This window comes from Suncus etruscus, chromosome 12 (assembly GCF_024139225.1).
Source record: "Suncus etruscus isolate mSunEtr1 chromosome 12, mSunEtr1.pri.cur, whole genome shotgun sequence".
Classification (NCBI taxonomy): domain Eukaryota; kingdom Metazoa; phylum Chordata; class Mammalia; order Eulipotyphla; family Soricidae; genus Suncus; species Suncus etruscus.
Window position 1 is genome coordinate 9,711,747 of NC_064859.1, and position 17,546 is coordinate 9,729,292.

The window sequence follows — 17,546 nt, forward strand, 5'->3', positions numbered from 1 at the left end:
ACAAGGTGGAGGTGGGGGAATATGAATTAGATAATTTAACTCAGTAAACATAACCTAAGGTCAAATTAGTTTGGGATAACTATGTCATAACTGTGTTAAGATACTCATATTCATAAAATTAATATTCATAAAATTAATTCTTTCCTCTCATATTTGTACTGTAATAATTGGGATATACCTCATATTGCTTTTTATCAAAACTTTAGCCACAAGGACTTGACTCAATCAAAAACTCAGTGGAGAGGCTGAAGCAATAGCACAGTGGTAGGGCATTTGTCTTGCACGCAGCCAATTCAGGAAGGATTCAGGTTCAATTGCACTCATCCCATATGGTCCCTCAAACCTGCCAGGAGTAATTTCTGAGCACAAAGCCAGGAGCAACCCCTGAGCACATCCAGGTGTGACCCCAAAATCAAAAACCAACAAACAGAAAAATCAAATAAGTAAAAAGCACTCAGTGGAGTAAAGGTAATTTCTGGATCTCCTTCAGCTTTAATATGATCTCCCATACTCCAATTGACATCTTGTCTTCTCTGTCGAGTCTTGGAGCAAAAGTCAAAATTTAGTTGGCAGCTATTACTGTTGGCAGTTGAAAGAGCTGTTGGTGTTTTGTTGAAAGAGCTCCATAAAGAGTACTCCTTGTTCTTGGAAGCTAACAAGCCCCAAACATATTTAGACATCGTAGTTTTCTCTGGGAACTCAACTACTCATATGGAAATGTGGGGTTTGGTTCTTGAGAATTTTGAGGGTCTGATATATATAGAGACAGGAGCCTCCTGGACCAGCCCCAGCAATGCTCAGAACACTATGTGGTACCAGGTAGGGAATTAAAGTCAGCTGTTTATAAGGCATGAACCCTGACTGCTGCACTATCTCTTCAGGCCCAGTCTCTTTCTGTTGGTTTTGGTTGGTTGTTTTTTAAGAGGGCTCTCCCTAGCAGTGCCCAGTGCCCTTTGCCAATGATGTAGCCTTGGAAGGGTGGAAAACAGTGTCAGGGATCAAAGAAGATCATGTGCATATAAGGGCTTTACCCTTTGAGTTATTTCCTTGATCTGTTCTGATAGTTTTATGTTTCTTAGAATCCTCACTTTAAATAAACATTTCATTATTCTAGTAATAATTTTGTTTGAGGGCACATATAGGGAGGCTCACGGGATCATTCCTGGTGGAGGTTGGAGAACCACATGAGGTGCTGATGATTAAATCAGTCAACTGCAAGCAACACAAACACCCTACCAGCACCAGATAAGGCTGTTTGCCCTTTCACATTTCCAACTCAAGTTCAATCCCTGGCACTTTTTTGATTCTACCAAAAATGATCTTTGAACAAAGAGCAGAAGTCTGAACTATGCTGGGTCTTCCCTATGTCTTCTTCCCAAAAGTTACCCATCAGTTCCTAAATAACTTACAGTTAGTATGCTCCTATTGACATGTCATATTCATTTTCAATTTAATGAAACAAAATGTCCAATTTGTATTATCTAGAAGGGTGGGCTTTTGTAGAATAAAATTATGTACTGAATGATAAGACCATAAACATGAAATGTATACTGGGTACAAAAGAATTGTGGTTCAAGGCAATGTTATTATTGATATTGATTTTCTCCTTATTTTACAATGGACTGCACATAATCTGAGATAAATGGGCTCAGATCACTATAAAATAAACAATCTGTAAGCAGGTCATGGCCAATTATGGGAACTACTACCTGCCCACATGAAGTAGAATGGGCTATTCTACTAGCAGAGTGCCACAGTATTAGTGCAGACCTGGTTCAACCAACATTTATCTTTTCTTAATTGTATTTCTGTGAATGGTGCATTAAAATTGAATTTACTAGGTTACAGAGAACTGACAAGATCAAGATACTAAGTTCACAGAACAGATATCAAATATGTATGTTTCTGAGTATACGATGAGGTAAGTGCTCTGAAGAAAAGCCACAGGTTCTCTGAATGGAAGATACTTACACAATTTAAGGTTAGTCGTTTTGGCCTCTCTGAGCTCTTATTTCTCACAATGTTGATATTTACTAGCATTGTAGGACAAGTGACAGATGCCAACATTAGCATAGCATTTGGGTGCCTAATAAATGTGTGGTAGCTGCTGAGTGTAAAGTTAATTACCAGAAGGTGAACAGGAAATATTAATTTTTACCTTATCTTAATTTCTGCTTTCATGTATGTATGTATATATATAAAATATATATACATATATATGTATATGTTTGTGTGTGTGTGTTTGTCTTACAGTTCCGAGGAGGGCTTTGGGTCTGTGGAGAAGGTGATGCTGCTCACATTTCTCTCCGTGGTTAACCTGATGGCCATCTTGGAATCTGCTGGTCATGGTGGCCGTGTGCAGGGACAGGCAGCTCAGGTGAGAGCAAAAGACTTCCTGATGATACTCAGACACCTGCTTGGGTTTTCCCTAAAAATTTGGGTGCAAAATTATAAACTGCAGTAGTTTGGTAATTATACAAGCAAAAATTACGTAGGTAACCACAGAAAATAGAGCAGGATAACAAAAGCAATGCATATTACCTCTGATTCTTATGTGTCTAGTGTAAACATTTCAGTGCATTGATAACCCTTCTTTCTTCTCGTGTCCAACTTTTCTGATTGTTTTAATAGTTGCAAGCATTTGCACTCCATATATAAATTAAGGTATGTGAAATACATTTAATGCAAAAACTCTTTGAATTTTACTTTTCTAGTCTGTCAGTGGACCAGAGAAGGGATAGTCAACAAATGCCTGATGAAAGATTTTAACCTGGGTTTTCTTGTCTGCTTTTTTCAGCATTCCCTGTATAAACTGTGATCTTTACCGAGAGATATTTTTTAAAATAACAAATGTATAGTCTAAGTGTGTTCCAAGAAAAAACTGAAACATGCATGTTCTGAAGTCTTATTGACATTTAATTTAGTTCCTATTTGGCCAAACTTTAAGTATATTAATCACCTAAAGTTCCTCTGAGCAGAAACCTGAGCATTCATACTTTTAAAACTCCATAGGGGGGATACTAGGAGGGCAGACTGGATTAAGCTTTAAGTGACAGGAGTGGTGAAAGATCTTACCTTCTTCTCTCTTCTCTCTAAACAAAATGTGCATTCATCTCATGAAGACACAGAGAGTGTCAAATGTGGACAGTCAAAGAGCAGAATACAGCCAAGTGTGACCCTGTTGGGGGAGAGGGAACTCTTGTTAAAACCAGAGAATAACTGAACAAATCCTGAATGTGTAATAGTGTGGCTAGGCTAGTGGTAGGAATACAGTGAAAAAACTCCTGGGGTGTGGATATCATTCATGGTGCACGTATAGGAATGCTGGGGAAGGGCAGGGGAGAACTCAGAGTAAGGGCAGTACAGCTAGTGAGAAAGCGAAAAAGTGAATATTGATTTCGGGGAAGTCTAAAGAGGTCAGAAATGGCCAGAGCAGGAGGGTCTTTACAGTGACCCTCTGTGGCTAAGGGGGGAAACTGACCCTTGGAAAACATATTACACATGTTTTTTCTCTTTCCCTCTATTCTTTCTTTCTTTGTTTCCCTTTCTTTGTGCTCTTGTTTCTTTCTCCCCACTCTCTTTCTCTTTTCATGCCCTCCTCCCTCATGTTTTTCCACAGGAAAATAAAGACCAATTATTTTATTGTATCTCTTGCCTTTGCGATCTGCTGGTTTCTGTGCTGGTGATGCCCTTCGGTGCCATCGAACTGGTTCAGGACATGTGGATTTATGGGGAGATGTTTTGCCTGGTGCGCACCTCTCTAGATGTCTTGCTCACAACAGCATCCATCTTTCACCTTTGCTGTATCTCCCTGGTAGGTAAGGATGGCATGTGCATAAGGGCCATAAGGCTGGGCCTCTCTTCCCTAAATACTTAGAAGAAACAAGGATTTAAAGAAGAGATAGAACCTAGTTACTTCACTCCCTATTTTTTTGCTAAGGGTCTTTTAGTGTCAGATATTCTCCAAGGCACTGCAGACTAGCTAAGCCTGGGAGGACAACATACGAGGAGTTTGCAATTTAGAGGGCAAGAGGAAGTGGCAATCAAGTTGATCATTGAGTTCTGCATGTGATAATGAGAGCTTAAACAAATCCAGTGAAAGATGAGCATCAGCAAAAGAACCATCTTTCCAATAGATAGACAGCAAAGTTCAGAGTGATCGGTGTTCTATATTTGAAGATGATTCCTGATTATTGTGTACATAAAAATTTTAAAGTGATGTAATAGTACAGTGGATAGGGTACTTGCCTTACATGCGGCAGACTTGTTGATCACCAGCATCCCATATGGTCCCTGTAGTACCAGCAGGAGTGATACCTGAGTGCAAAACCAAGAGTAACCCCTAATTATCACTGTGTGTGACCCAAAGACCAAAAAAATTTAATATGCTAATTTTGGTGTGTGTATTATGAATGTGGAGTCTTTTCCAGAAAGTTAAATGTGATTCTAAAAGACCCAGTAATTATTTTTTTTGGATCTCAGCCCAGCAATTTCATTCCTATTTCATAATTTTGTTCTTTTACTTCAAACCAGGTAGCTATTATTAGTGCAGTTCTCATCCCTTATATTTAAATAATAACAAGTTCTAATAATTTTTCTTCCTAAATACATCCTACTCTACTTCTCTACATTTTGTTAGCTTAACTCAAGCTAATATCATCTCTTACCTAAAGTCACTGAAAAAAATTTAGAAAAGTTCTCTCAAAATCTATTTTAAGTTCCTCTGTTCGTTACTGGCCCCACTCTAATCAGTATTTATTCTCTACCCTAGGGTGTGATCTGGTGATGAGATTATTGGGTCCCTCCTATTTCGTATTCCTTCTCCACCCTAGGGTGAGATCTGCTTTTTGCTAAATAAAAACCTAGGTTTCAGGACAGAAAGGACCCATTCTTCTGTCTTCCCTCCACTAAACTGCTTTCCTTCTTAGAGCAGAAGGTTTGTGCAGTGGAATCCTGGCATGAGTGTTGGATAATCCTGAACTTATACTTGTATCTTTCCACCAGGTGGATTGCTTCCTGCATCAACGTTTGCTTCCAGATCTACATCTCTCCAGGTCCTAGTTTTGGAGCCTGTAGCTCCACTTATAGACCACTTCTAAGATCATATTAGCCTCAATTACAAATGTAACTGATCCTTTGGTCCTTTGCTTGAATCTCAGTGACTATTCAATCTACTGAGAACCTTTCACTCTTTCACCTACAGGGTTTTGTATTATTCATTTTCTGTTCATACCCCTGACCTCATTTCAGGTCCTTTGCCTAAATTGCTGCTGCAGAGTTTTCTCTCATGCCAGCATCCTCTAATCTGCCACAGAGGTCTTAATATTTCCTATAACTATCCTTTCCTCCATCTTTTCCCTGTGTGTCTTTCAGATTTTAATTCTTTTCTTAATAATTAATATCTTCATTTAAGTACCATTATTACAAACATATTTTGTAGTTGGATTTCAGTTACACCCCCCCCCCCTTCACCAGTGCAATATTCCCACCAACAATGCCCTCCGTTTCCCTCCTCCACCACCCCCTGCCTGTATTCAAGACAGGAATTCTATTTCTCAACTCACTATCATTGCCATGATAGTTGTCAGTGTAGTTATTTCTCTAACTGAACTCAGCACTCTTTGTGTAAGCTAACCATGTGGGAGCTCAATTTGTAGGTTTTTGAAGAATCTCCATATTGTTTTCCTATAAAGGCTGAACTATACAGCATTTCCAGAGTGGTACATATACACAATAGAAATTCTATGCAGCCCATCAGGAAAAAATTAAGTCATAAAACTTTCCTATATATGGATGGACATGGAAACTATTATGCTGAGTGATAATAGACAGTATTGTAATAATGCCCAGAGTCAATAGAGATGAGGACTGGAAGCACTGGCCACAAATTTTGAAGACATCACTCTGCTGCATTGTAACATTTTCTCTTTAATATTCCCAAATGAATCATCATCCTTCCACTTGGTATCTCAGGAGCATGATGTGTTTTATTTATAAAAATCCTCCAATAGTTTCGCATTGACAGATATCTTTTAAAACAGGTTGATTTGTAAAGCATACAGTTCTCTCTGAAAGGCTGTATATTCTATCCTGTGATGGAGATAAGTGTGTGTACATTTTGTTATGATCTCCCAGGAGTGCAGCTCAATTTTGTAATGTGTAAATGAAATGTATCTGTCATTATGAACTTGTGTGGCATAATTACATTTGTTTCCTAACATGATAGAAACTCAAGAAAAGCTTATCTTGAGCCCCTCCTTTTTTCCATGCTTTTTAAAGGAAGATGCATGCTATTCACACAACACTACGATGTTGAGTTGAATTTTCTGCTAGAGAATATTTACTCTATTAGGTAATTATTGAGTCTAGTCTAATGGCCAGGGGCAGAACAGAGCTCTGGAGGCACAAAGATGAACAACTAGGGAAAGTACTAAATAATATAACTTTCAGTCTAGTGGGAAATACAGATAATAATTAGGTAATTGTAGTAAAATTGGTGGTCTTTGTAATAGCATAAGGAAAAGTCAGAGTTGTTTCTAGCTTGCATAGTCATAAAAAAAGTGAAGATCAAGCTGGGATCTGTGAGTGAGGCAGATATTGGTAGGGAAGAAAAAACATGGGCCATGGAGAAGACAGATCCAGAAACAGCATGTGTAAATCTTCCAAATAGTTTATCAATTGTCACCTAAATTCTCTTTTTGTCTTATAGTGCTTTTTTCATGACCTCAGTTAGCTCCTATCTTGAGTTGATTCCTCATAATCTGTTTCCTTTTCATGATTAAGTTCACTTTATTTATTTATTACTTTGTTATCCCTTTATTACTTGTCAAGCATTGTCTCACTTTCTTCATTTATTAGCTGGACTTCTTACTAAAGATTTATTTTTTCTTCTTCTGAAAAGCATATATAACTTTCAATGTAAGCTTAGCAGTTTTCACTTATATAAGAAATAAGCATAATAATTATTTTACTTTTATCTTTCAACCTCATTTATCTCCTCATTTCACCTCACCTTTATTTATATTTTAGCGGTCCCTTGTAGCTGCTCCTTATGTAGGCTTGCTGAGCATAGATGCTCCAGGAGATAATAGGAGATTGTTCTATATAACTTTAGTGTTCATATTAACACCATTATAGAAGTTTCAGCATAGCAAAGTTAAAATGATGTCCAAGAAGTGGGAGTGATAGATAGCAGAGGGGAGAGAGGCATTTGCCTTGCATGCAGCTGACCCAGGATGAACCTGGGTTCAATCCCCAGTATCCCATATGGCCCTCAAGCCTGCCAGGAGTCAATTTCTGAGTATAGAGGCAGAAGTAACTCCTAAGCTCCACTAGTGTGGCCCAAAACAAACAAATCCCAGGGTGCTACTAGTCGAGAACCTCTCCTTTCCTCTGATTGGAATGCTTATGCTACTCGCTCCTCTTTTCCTGTACTTTGTTCCAAGGCTGTGTTTAGCTCCTCTTCTTGGGAAAGTAAGTACCCCTGTTTCCACACATGATCTCACATTGATTTAATGCTAAAATTCTGACTTTACTGGTCATGATTCTGAGAAACCATGGTTTACCTTAAAAAATTAGTACTAAACAGGCAAAAAATAATGCCAATAAATCCTATTGCTCAAAACTGATACAAGTCAACTCAGAACCCAGAGACAGGACAGATTTCTACTCTGCATAGAAAGAGTGCTGGCAAATTTATTTAATTTAATCCATCAAATCTAATAGCCTTTTACAAAAGGCAATATTTTCTTTACACATAATATAACCAAGGAAATTTTCCAAAATTGGGATGAAAAAATCCATGAAAGAATCTGGGACCTACAATTGTTGAGGTCCCTTTAATAGGAAATGCTCTTAAGAAAGCAATTGAACTATATGTCTTCTAGAAAAACCATCATACATGAATCAGGAATTATGGGGGGAAAGTGTTTGGCAAAGTCATTTTGGTTTTTTTTGGTAATGTGGGTAGGTTTTGGACCACATTCAGCTATGTTCAGGATTTTGCTTGGCTTTGTGTGGAGGGATCATTCCTATGGACTATATTGCAGTCTGGAGACCAAACTGGAATTTGGCAAGGCAAACTTCATAAACCTTCTACTGTCTCTCTGGTCCTCATTTCTCATTTTATGATAACATTTGATTCTTATGTCTTTACAAAGAACTGCCACTTTATCTCCTTTTTCCTGTTAGCCATTTCTTTTTCACTTGATCCTGTTCATAGTTTTGTTCTCTATGATCAGCCAGGTTAATAGGCCAACCCCCTACATTGCCCTTCACTTAACTCTATTTCAGCAATTATTAAGTAAGTCCCTGATTCTAAAGTTTATTTTTAAAAATTTTTTGGGAGCTCATATCTGATAATGCCCAGAAAGATCATGTGTTAACAGTGATCAGATGCCAAGCATGTGCTCTTTCATGTAAGCCATATTACTGTCCCCTCTAATGTGTATCTTATTATCATAATTTTTATGTTCATCTGTAAGCTTTTATAAAAAATCATAAGTAAATAAAACAGCTATTACTTATCAAGCTCTCAGGAAATTTTTGAGATTTTTAACATATTATATCATGTTTTCCTAATTTCTCAATAAACAAATAGATATAATTATCTCCACTTTATAGATTAGAAGAGTGGTTCTAGGATAAGTTAAGTCATTAATCTTTAAGAACAAAGTTAATGAATAGGTGACAATTGGCCCCAATTGAAATCTCTTCTAAAGTCTTGGATTTCAACTTGTTCTATTTGCTCTTTCTGCCTTCCTTTAGATGGGAGGGCAGGAAGTGAGGAGGAAGAATTTTTCTTAATTGCAGGAGGAACAGAGTAGAGATTACCAAGGAGCTTAAATTATACAACTCTAAGAGTTGTCAAAGTAAATTGTGTCCCCAGACACATTTAAAAGCAATTTGATCACACATTTACACATGGCTGCAATTGGGAAGCTTGTGACTGATCTATCAAAGGGGAATTAAATGGAGTTTTAAAAAATATTTTAAAATGTTTTGCATAAGAGATTGATTTGTAAATGACCTCACAACATTTTAAGTTAATGCTGGACATCTGGAACCTTGCTTGTTATTTGAACATTCATTTACATATTTTGTGAACGTTTTCTACTTGAAGCTAATTGAATTTATCCAATATAGATTGATAGAACAAGCCTGAAGATTACTATATTCCTGAGGTGAAACTATTGCTTTGCCTGATAAACACTGTTCACCTAGCCTGGTAGCAAGTCTATTTTTTAATTTTAGTGTAATCTGGTTCCCTTGTTGGAACATGTAAACATGTTAGTCATGATAGATAATTTCCAGTCTGATGATGTCTCATAGTATAGCATCCAGAAATCATTATTACAGAGGCCTGAGTATGTGACTCCAAAACACCTACAACAGCATTTCCTGGAACATGTCCAAAGTCAGATTCTTGGGTTTCATTGCACATGTACTAGCAATCTGGGCTTCTGTACTAATTTAAAAAAAAAAAAGGAAGAATAAAAGAAAACAGCCCTTCATCAAGCATTGCTTACATTGTCTCTCCATTCGTTGACCTTTATATAGTGGGGAGAGGACCTGAAATTGGAGAAACCAATATTTTTCTCAGGGGTCATCTTTCAATGCTGAGTACTAAACCTGAGTCTTCAACATACAAAGCATATGCAACTAAGCCTTGGACTATCTTCTCTAAGCTGATATTTTAGGCTTATTTTCTTCTATTCTATTTGTGTATAAATACTCTAGATATAGATAAATTGTATGCTTATGTTTATATATGAATATATAGTGTATGTTTATAGACATGCATTTCATAAACATGAAATTTTTCTCTCCCAACCTTTGTATATAGTGTTTACAATACTTTAATTATGTCTCCTGTACTATCTTTATGTAGTTTCTAAAGTACTAAAAGAAACTATTACTGCAGAAACCTCTCCTACCCCTCTGCTAAATAGGTTCTTATTTAGAAGAATAAATAGAACCTTTTAGAACTTTCAGAATTTGTTTCTACATTTTAATGGAATTATTTTTATTGGAAGTGATATAGGGGTAACCGTTTAACCCATTTGCGGAGTTTCTGGATTCTCTTTAGCACTGTACTGAGTCAGGATGTCCTTGAGGTCGTATTAAAAGCTGAAGGGCAAGATGATGTTCTCTGGTTTGTAGAGGGTACATCAAAGTAATTCCTTAATGATCCCTTTCCTAAGCAGTAATGGCCCTCAGTAGTACAGACACAGAGAACATGGAACTCCTGCCATTACTAAAATTCCCTTCTGCTAACTCACAATTTCTCAACTTCATGACTTGACTTTTAGATCAGGTGTATGGTATATGTGTCTGTGTATTTGTATCTGTTTTCAGTATGGGAGAGTGTATAAGTAAGGTGGCTAATACATTTTAAGACAATAAATAGCATTCTTAAGGTCAATCAACTAGACACAATAACATCACCTGCCCTTGTGCTGTCTATACAAAATTCTTCAGATGCTGCCAAATTTCCTTGGTAGGCAAAATCAACCCAGATGAAGTAGCTAGGAATGTTGGTATTTATAGGAAGTAAGATTTCTTTTTTTTCCCCACCCTCCCCACTCTCTTTTAGAAAGTAAGATTTCTAAAGAGTGGAAACATTCTCTTCAGGTATGCATGTACAGTGGTGCCTACAAAATAGAGATAGAAATATAAGTCATCCTAATTGTTTTTTATTAGTATTTTTATTTAAGCACCATTTTTTACAAACATGTTTGTAATTGGGTTTCAGTCATAAAAAGTACAACCCCCTTCACCAATGCAACCTCCCTGCCATTAATGCCCTTTCTCCCTCATCCCCCACCCACTGCCTGTCTTTTAGAAAGGCATTCTATTTATCTCACTCACTACCATTGTCATGATAGTTGTTGGCATAGTTATTTATCTAACTTCATTAACCAATATTTGTGGTAAGTTTCATATTATGGGCTGGTCCTTCAAACCTCATCTCTATTGTCTCTGGGTATTATTACAATAATGTCTGTCTCTTTCTTTCTTTCTTTCTTTCTTTCTTTCTCTTTCTTTCTCTTTCTTTTTCTCCTTCTTTCTCTTTCTTTCTTTCTTTCTTTCTTTCTTTCTTTCTTTCTCTCTTTCTTTCTTTCTTTCTTCCTTCCTTCCTTCCTTCCTTCCTTCCTTCCTTCCTTCCTTCCTTCCTTCCTTCCTTCCTTCCTTCCTTCCTTCCTTCCTTCCTTCTTTCTTTCTTTCTTTCTTTCTTTCTTTTTTTTTCTTTCTTCTCTTTTTTTTGGTTTTTCGGCCACACCCGGTGAATCTCTCCACTCCTGGCTTGGGGGACCATATCTGACGCCAGGAAATCGAACCAAAGTCCGCCCTAGGCTAGCTAGTGCAAGGCAGACACTTTATCTATCGCTTGCGCCACCGCTCCAGCCCTTTTATTTTTCTTAAATACCACAAATGAGTGAGACTATTCTGTGGGTATCTCTCTTTTTCTGACTCATTTCACTTAGCATTATAGTTCCCATGTTCATCCATATATAGGAAAATGTCATGACTTCATTTTTTCTGATGGCTGCATAGTATTTTATTGTGTATATTGTGTATATGTACCAAAGTTTCATTAGTTACTCATCTGTGGTAGGGCATCTGGGTTGCTTCCAGATTCTGGCTATTGTAAGTAGAGCTGAGGACATGTTTGTATTGTGTGGTTGTTTTTTTTTTGTTTTGTTTTGTTTTTGTTTGTTTTGTTTTTCTGGCCACACTCATTTGATGTTCAGGGATTACTCCTGGCTAAGCACTCAGAAATTGCCCCTGGCTTGGGGGGACCATATGGGGCATCGGTGGATTGAACCAAGGTCCTTCCTTGGCTAGCGCTTGCAAGGCAGACACCTTACCTCTAGCGCCACCTCACCGGCCGCTGTATTGTGTTTTTGTGTTTTTAAGGTATATCCCAAGGAGTGGTATTGCTGGATCATATGGGAGCTTCATGTTCAATTTTCAGAAAGGCTGGACGATACGGAATTCCCACCAGCAGTGAATGAGAGTTCCTTTCTCCCCACATCCCAGCCTGCACTAATTGTTCTTGTTCTTTGTGATATTGCCAGTCTTTGTTAGTGTGAGATGATGCCTCATTGTTTTGATTTGCATCTCCCTGATGATTTTTGACCACTGTCCAAACAAGTTGAGGCGTAGATAAACAAATGGGACTACATTAAATGGATAATCTTCTGCACCTCAAAGGAAACAGTGCCTAGGATACAGAGGCCACCTACAGAATGAGAGAAACTATTTACCCTATATTCATCAGATAAGGGGCTAACATTTAAGATTTACAAGGTACTTGCAGAACTTAACAAGAAAAAAAAAAAACATCAAAAAATGGGGAGAAGAGGGCCCGGAGAGATAGCACAGCGGTGTTGGCCTTGCAAGCAGCCGATCCAGGACCAAAGGTGGTTGGTTCGAATCCCAGTGTCCCATATGGTCCCCCGTGCCTGCCAGGAGCTATTTCTGAGCAGACAGCCAGGAGTAACCCCTGAGCACCGCCGGGTGTGACCCATAAAACCAAAAAAAAAAAAAAAATGGGTAGAAGAAATGAATGGACACTTTGTCAAAGAAGAAATGCAGATGACCAAAAGTCATCCTGATTGTTAAAATGGAAGTTTCAGAAATTATATTTAGGAAGAACCATTCCTAACTGCAGGACAGCCTTATGCTTAAAAAGTACTACAGGAGTAGGGGCCGGGCGGTGGCGCTGGAGGTAAGGTGCCTGCCTTGCCTGCGCTAGCCTAGGACGGACCGAGGTTCGATCCCCCGGCGTCCCATATGGTCCCCCAAGAAGCCAGGAGCAACTTCTGAGCGCATAGCCAGGAGTAACCCCTGAGCGTCACAGGGTGTGGCCCAAAAACCAAAAAAAAAAAAAAAGTACTACAGGAGCCAGAGAGATAGCATGGAGGCAAGGCGTTTGCCTTTCATGCAGAAAGTCATCGGTTCGAATCCCGGTGTTCCATATGGTCACCTCGTGCCTGCCAGGAGCGATTTCTGAGCATGGAGCCAGGAGTAACCCCTGAGCACTGCCAGGTGTGACCTAAAAACCAAAAACCAAAAAAAAAAAAAAAAAGTACTACAGTAGGACTTGATGAAGTACCAGTGTTGATACTGTTTTATAGTTATTTAAGAAAAGATTAGGGGTTGGAGAGTCCTGTTGTCAATGTTTTTAATGTTTTGATTGTTTCTAAAGTGGGTTTTAATCTTGGGGTATTTTGTAGAGGTATCAGAATGAGGGGACTGATGCTGAGTTTCCTGAGTCAGCACCTTTAATTACATAAAATGGCTTCTTTAAGGGAAGTTGTTGATGCCATGGAAAGAGTCTTTAGTCTTTCAAGTCAAGTGACATACAGAGGGAAAAAAAATATTTTCCATAACACATTGAAGTCTATGTCAGAAAGTAAGGATAAAGTAGAAGGGAAAATCTCCATAAAATACTTTGACACATTTTATATTAGGTGTTTATTATTCATTATTGTATATTTCTCATCTTTAATTCAATATAATTCAAAGATAATAATTTTCCCTTTTTTATTGCTAATTTAAAAGTAATTTATAAAGGGCTTTTTCAGGCTTATCCTGCCATTCATGCCATGCAAGAATAACTTTCTACAACTGTCTGGCAAATGACTGTAGTTTGTCCCAGCTATGAAATGAAATGTTCAGCAATTTTATTGCATGCATTTCGTGTCTGAACAGATAATGATTGTTTATATAAAATGTGTAAGAACGAACAGAATGCATACTTCATTCACTTTACTATGATTTCTTACAAAAAGAAAACCTGTAACTAGTATATCTTTCTCTGTCATAATGGCAGCTGGTAAGCTAGGGAAATGCAAATTAAAGCATAAAATATTTGGAAATTAGAGCAGTAGGAGATATCATTGTATATAAAGTAATAACTATGCCATAGGAATTAAGTAATGACCTGGCAAAACTAGACTTTAAAAATATATTTCTTTTTAAAAAACTATTATAGTTTAGGTAATAGAAATATAATAATGTTTAAATTTATAGCATTGATGTACAAAATTACTGCACCCACTGGCACCAAAGTGTTCATGATACTACATTGTTTTTATTTTATTTTATTGGAACAACTGTGATCTCTAGAGTCCTTCATACCTGAATTTCAGATATACAATGAGTCCTTCCCACCACCAGTGTCAACCTTCCTCCACCAATGGACCCAGAGTGAATCCTGTACCACCACCTTTTGCTCCCTGGCCTGGCAGTATAACAGGCCCCTTTAAGTTTAGATTTTTAAAGTTTAGGTCTCTTGATTCTATTATCTTTGACTCTGGCTTGGATATTTAGTTCTGTTCTTATTTATTTCTCTACCAATGCATCCGAGACCACTTGGCCCATGAACCCCAGACTTTATTCTCTTCTTAGTTTTATAAAAAATCCATGCCAGATTATGTAACAAAAATAAAGTAAACCATGTCCCAAGGTTCTATGAAAAAGATGGGAGCCTTGATTTAAAAGATAAGAAATAAAAAGCAAAAGAAAATAAAATTGAAGAAGTGTGTGGCAGGTTTTTGTTTGTTTTCTTTCTTTTTTTCATAGGCACAACAAAATATGGAGAAAATAAAAAGGATAAAGCTTTGGCTTTAAAACAGGGAGACCTTATTCATGAAGTATCCTAGCATAAGGCTAACTCTAAGCTTTAGGAATACTAAATTGTCTAACCCCCAAAGTCTTCCTCTGTGGTCCCAGTAAAAGTTCTTCACAATCATGGTGGTCACTGTCAGGTTTATGTAGTTAGTGTTCTTGATTTTTGTACATATCCTATGTCAAAGTCAGGGAGACATGGAACATCTTTTAGTTTCATCTCACCATTAGGTGGCAATGCAGAAAACCCTGCCCTGAGAGCAGGTTGTTTTTGTTTCCAAGTCTCTGGATGTCATATGAATCCACTCTGGAGCAAGTCATTGCCAGGGCAGCAGTAGGGCCTTTCCTCATAGAAGTCCAATTTCTGGTGCTGTTATTGAAAACCATGCTGGTTCTATAGATAGTATCCAAGGTTCAGGGTGAATGACCAATGGCCAATTTTCTGAAGCCTAAGCCAAGTCACTATAACAAGTGTTCAGGGTGTAAGGCCCCACTGCAAAATAAAATTTATTTGTTGCTATCCCTATTTAATTAGATAAGAACTTGTTTCCACATTAACCATTGTTTTTTAATCACCTTTAATCTGATATTAATTACCTTATGGGCTCAACATTTATGAACAATTTTAATGTCCAAAGTTAAGGATTTGTCATCTATCTAAACAGTCTATCCCTTGGTTTTGTCTCTCTCTAATCCAGTGGTGAGTAATATTATTTGGTCTTTGTTCTTCTCCTCCTAACTTATTTTATGTTAACATAACACCCTTCAATTTCTTCCACATAGCAGCAAACTGCATGATTTCATCTTTTCTTAAAACTGTATACTACTGGGGCCAGGGTGATAACACAGTGGTAGGGCAGTTGCCTTGCATTCAGCTAATCCAGGACAGACCTGAGTTCGATTCCGGCATCCCATTTGCTCTCTGAGCCAGGAGTGATTTCTGAGCACATAATCAGGGGTAATACCTGAGCATTACCAGGTGTGACCCAAAAACAAACAAAAAAAATCCTGTATACTATTCCATTGTGTATAATACCCCACAACCATAATATCTGTCAATTCATCTGTCATTTGACATTTGGGTTTTTTCCCACATTCTGGCTATTTTAATATGTACTGTTACATATTATGAGTAATATATAATTATATAATATATAAATTAATCCCCCTTCTGAGAATTTATGGTCTTCCCTTGTCATCCCTCTATACATTCATATCCACTCATGAAACTTCAGTCTTCTCTTTTTATTATTATTAATATCTTTATTTAAACATCTTGATACAAATATGACTTTAGTTGGGTTTCAGTCATGTCTTCTCATCTTTACTCAAACTTGCCTTTTTCCTTTCAAACAAATTAATTTGGCCTTTTATTATTGGGTAACATTTGATTTATTAATACTGGAAATTAAAACAAAATTCCTAAAAGTGTTTTTACTCAAATTTTTACAATCATTTTCATCTCAAATTGATGAACAGTATGAGATAGTGAACTTCTCTTCTTCATTTTCATCTGTACTTGACTTATTTGGGATGTTAGATGAAACGATAATATAATATGCAATGTGAACTGGAAATATATTAAAAAACAAAGATGTTTCTCAGAACAAAGCATGCTATGTCTGCCTGCCATTCAAAATCATTTTTACTGAGGTGTAATACTTAGATTGTAAGAGACAAAAGCTGTCTCTATCTAATTATATTAGTATTCTAGAGCTTTCATGAAAAAACTAACAAATTGGAACAACAAAATTTGTCTGTTCAGGATACTGAGAAACTGAAATCTATGTCAGTATAATAATGTTCCCCGTGTTGCTTGGAAGAAAATTATTCTCCCTGGCCTCTTACTAGAAGATTTAGTATCTTTCAGGCCGAAGTTGTATCTCTTCAACTTTCATGCGAAGGATGTATCTCTCTAATCCTCTATTTTCTCCTTATACTTGGCTATCAGTGTCTTAATTTTCCTTTTCATGAGGACTTCAGTACTGTAAGTTCCCATGCCCTCATTTTCATTTAATTGCCTTGATAAAGATCCACTTCCAAATAAAGAACATTCCAAGATACTGAGGGTTAGAACTTTAATAGTTATTTTTTCCTTCTGGGACTAGAGAAATATGTCAAATCATAACATCAACAAGTAGGAAATTTATTAGAAAGACATGAAGTCGCAATTACAGAAAAACATTCTATAGGTGCAGGAGAAATGTGTCTGCCAAGACTCCAGGAGCAGTTTACTCCCTGCCCTGCTGTGGAAAAGGGTTAATTACTGCCTTTCTCATCTTGACATCATTATGACTGACATCTGAACCCCAGGGAAAATACTTATTCATTTAGTCACTAACTTCAAAAGTCAAATTCCTAGAGCTAGAGATAGAGTAGGGAGCTTTCATTGACCTGGGTTTGACCCGTAATTGATCCATGGCACCCCATGTCATTCCCTGAACTCTGCCAGGAGATATTGCTTAGCACAAAATAAGGAGCAGCCCTGAGCAACACCAGGTGTGGCCCAAAACAAAGAAAAAAGTCAGAGTACAATCATCGTTCTCCAACCACTATAGCAACAGAGAAGAGTTGATTCTCCCAATCTTAGGATCTTATTACCAAGATAAAAGAGGATACTAAAAGAATATGATTACATGTCTAATCTAAGCCTTCTATTACTGGAGTTTTTAATACATATTTATAAATTTTAATTTTATCACTACTAATACAGTATCATTAATATTGCTATTCAAAAAGTTAGTCACCTACTGATATAATTTGTCCTCTGTATAAGTGAGAAGGAATTTCAGTTTATTGTAATTGTTCCATTACCTAAATGTCTTGGTTAGTTTTATACCATGTCACACTTTTAGTAGATAGAGAACCTAAGTTCCTGACCATGACCTCCTCTATTCTTGGATCTGTTG

The 17,546-nt window shown here is 37.2% G+C and overlaps 1 protein-coding gene across 1 annotated transcript in view; it reads left to right on the top strand.

Moving 5' to 3' along the window:
* HTR4 (5-hydroxytryptamine receptor 4) overlaps positions 1-17,546 on the top strand; it is a 210,657-nt gene that overhangs the window by 121,599 nt on the left and 71,512 nt on the right. The window contains 5 exon segments of the mRNA XM_049785257.1: positions 2,254-2,331; positions 2,333-2,377; positions 3,620-3,657; positions 3,660-3,814; positions 8,642-8,646. Of these exon segments, the coding sequence (XP_049641214.1) occupies positions 2,254-2,331; positions 2,333-2,377; positions 3,620-3,657; positions 3,660-3,814; positions 8,642-8,646 (321 nt within the window).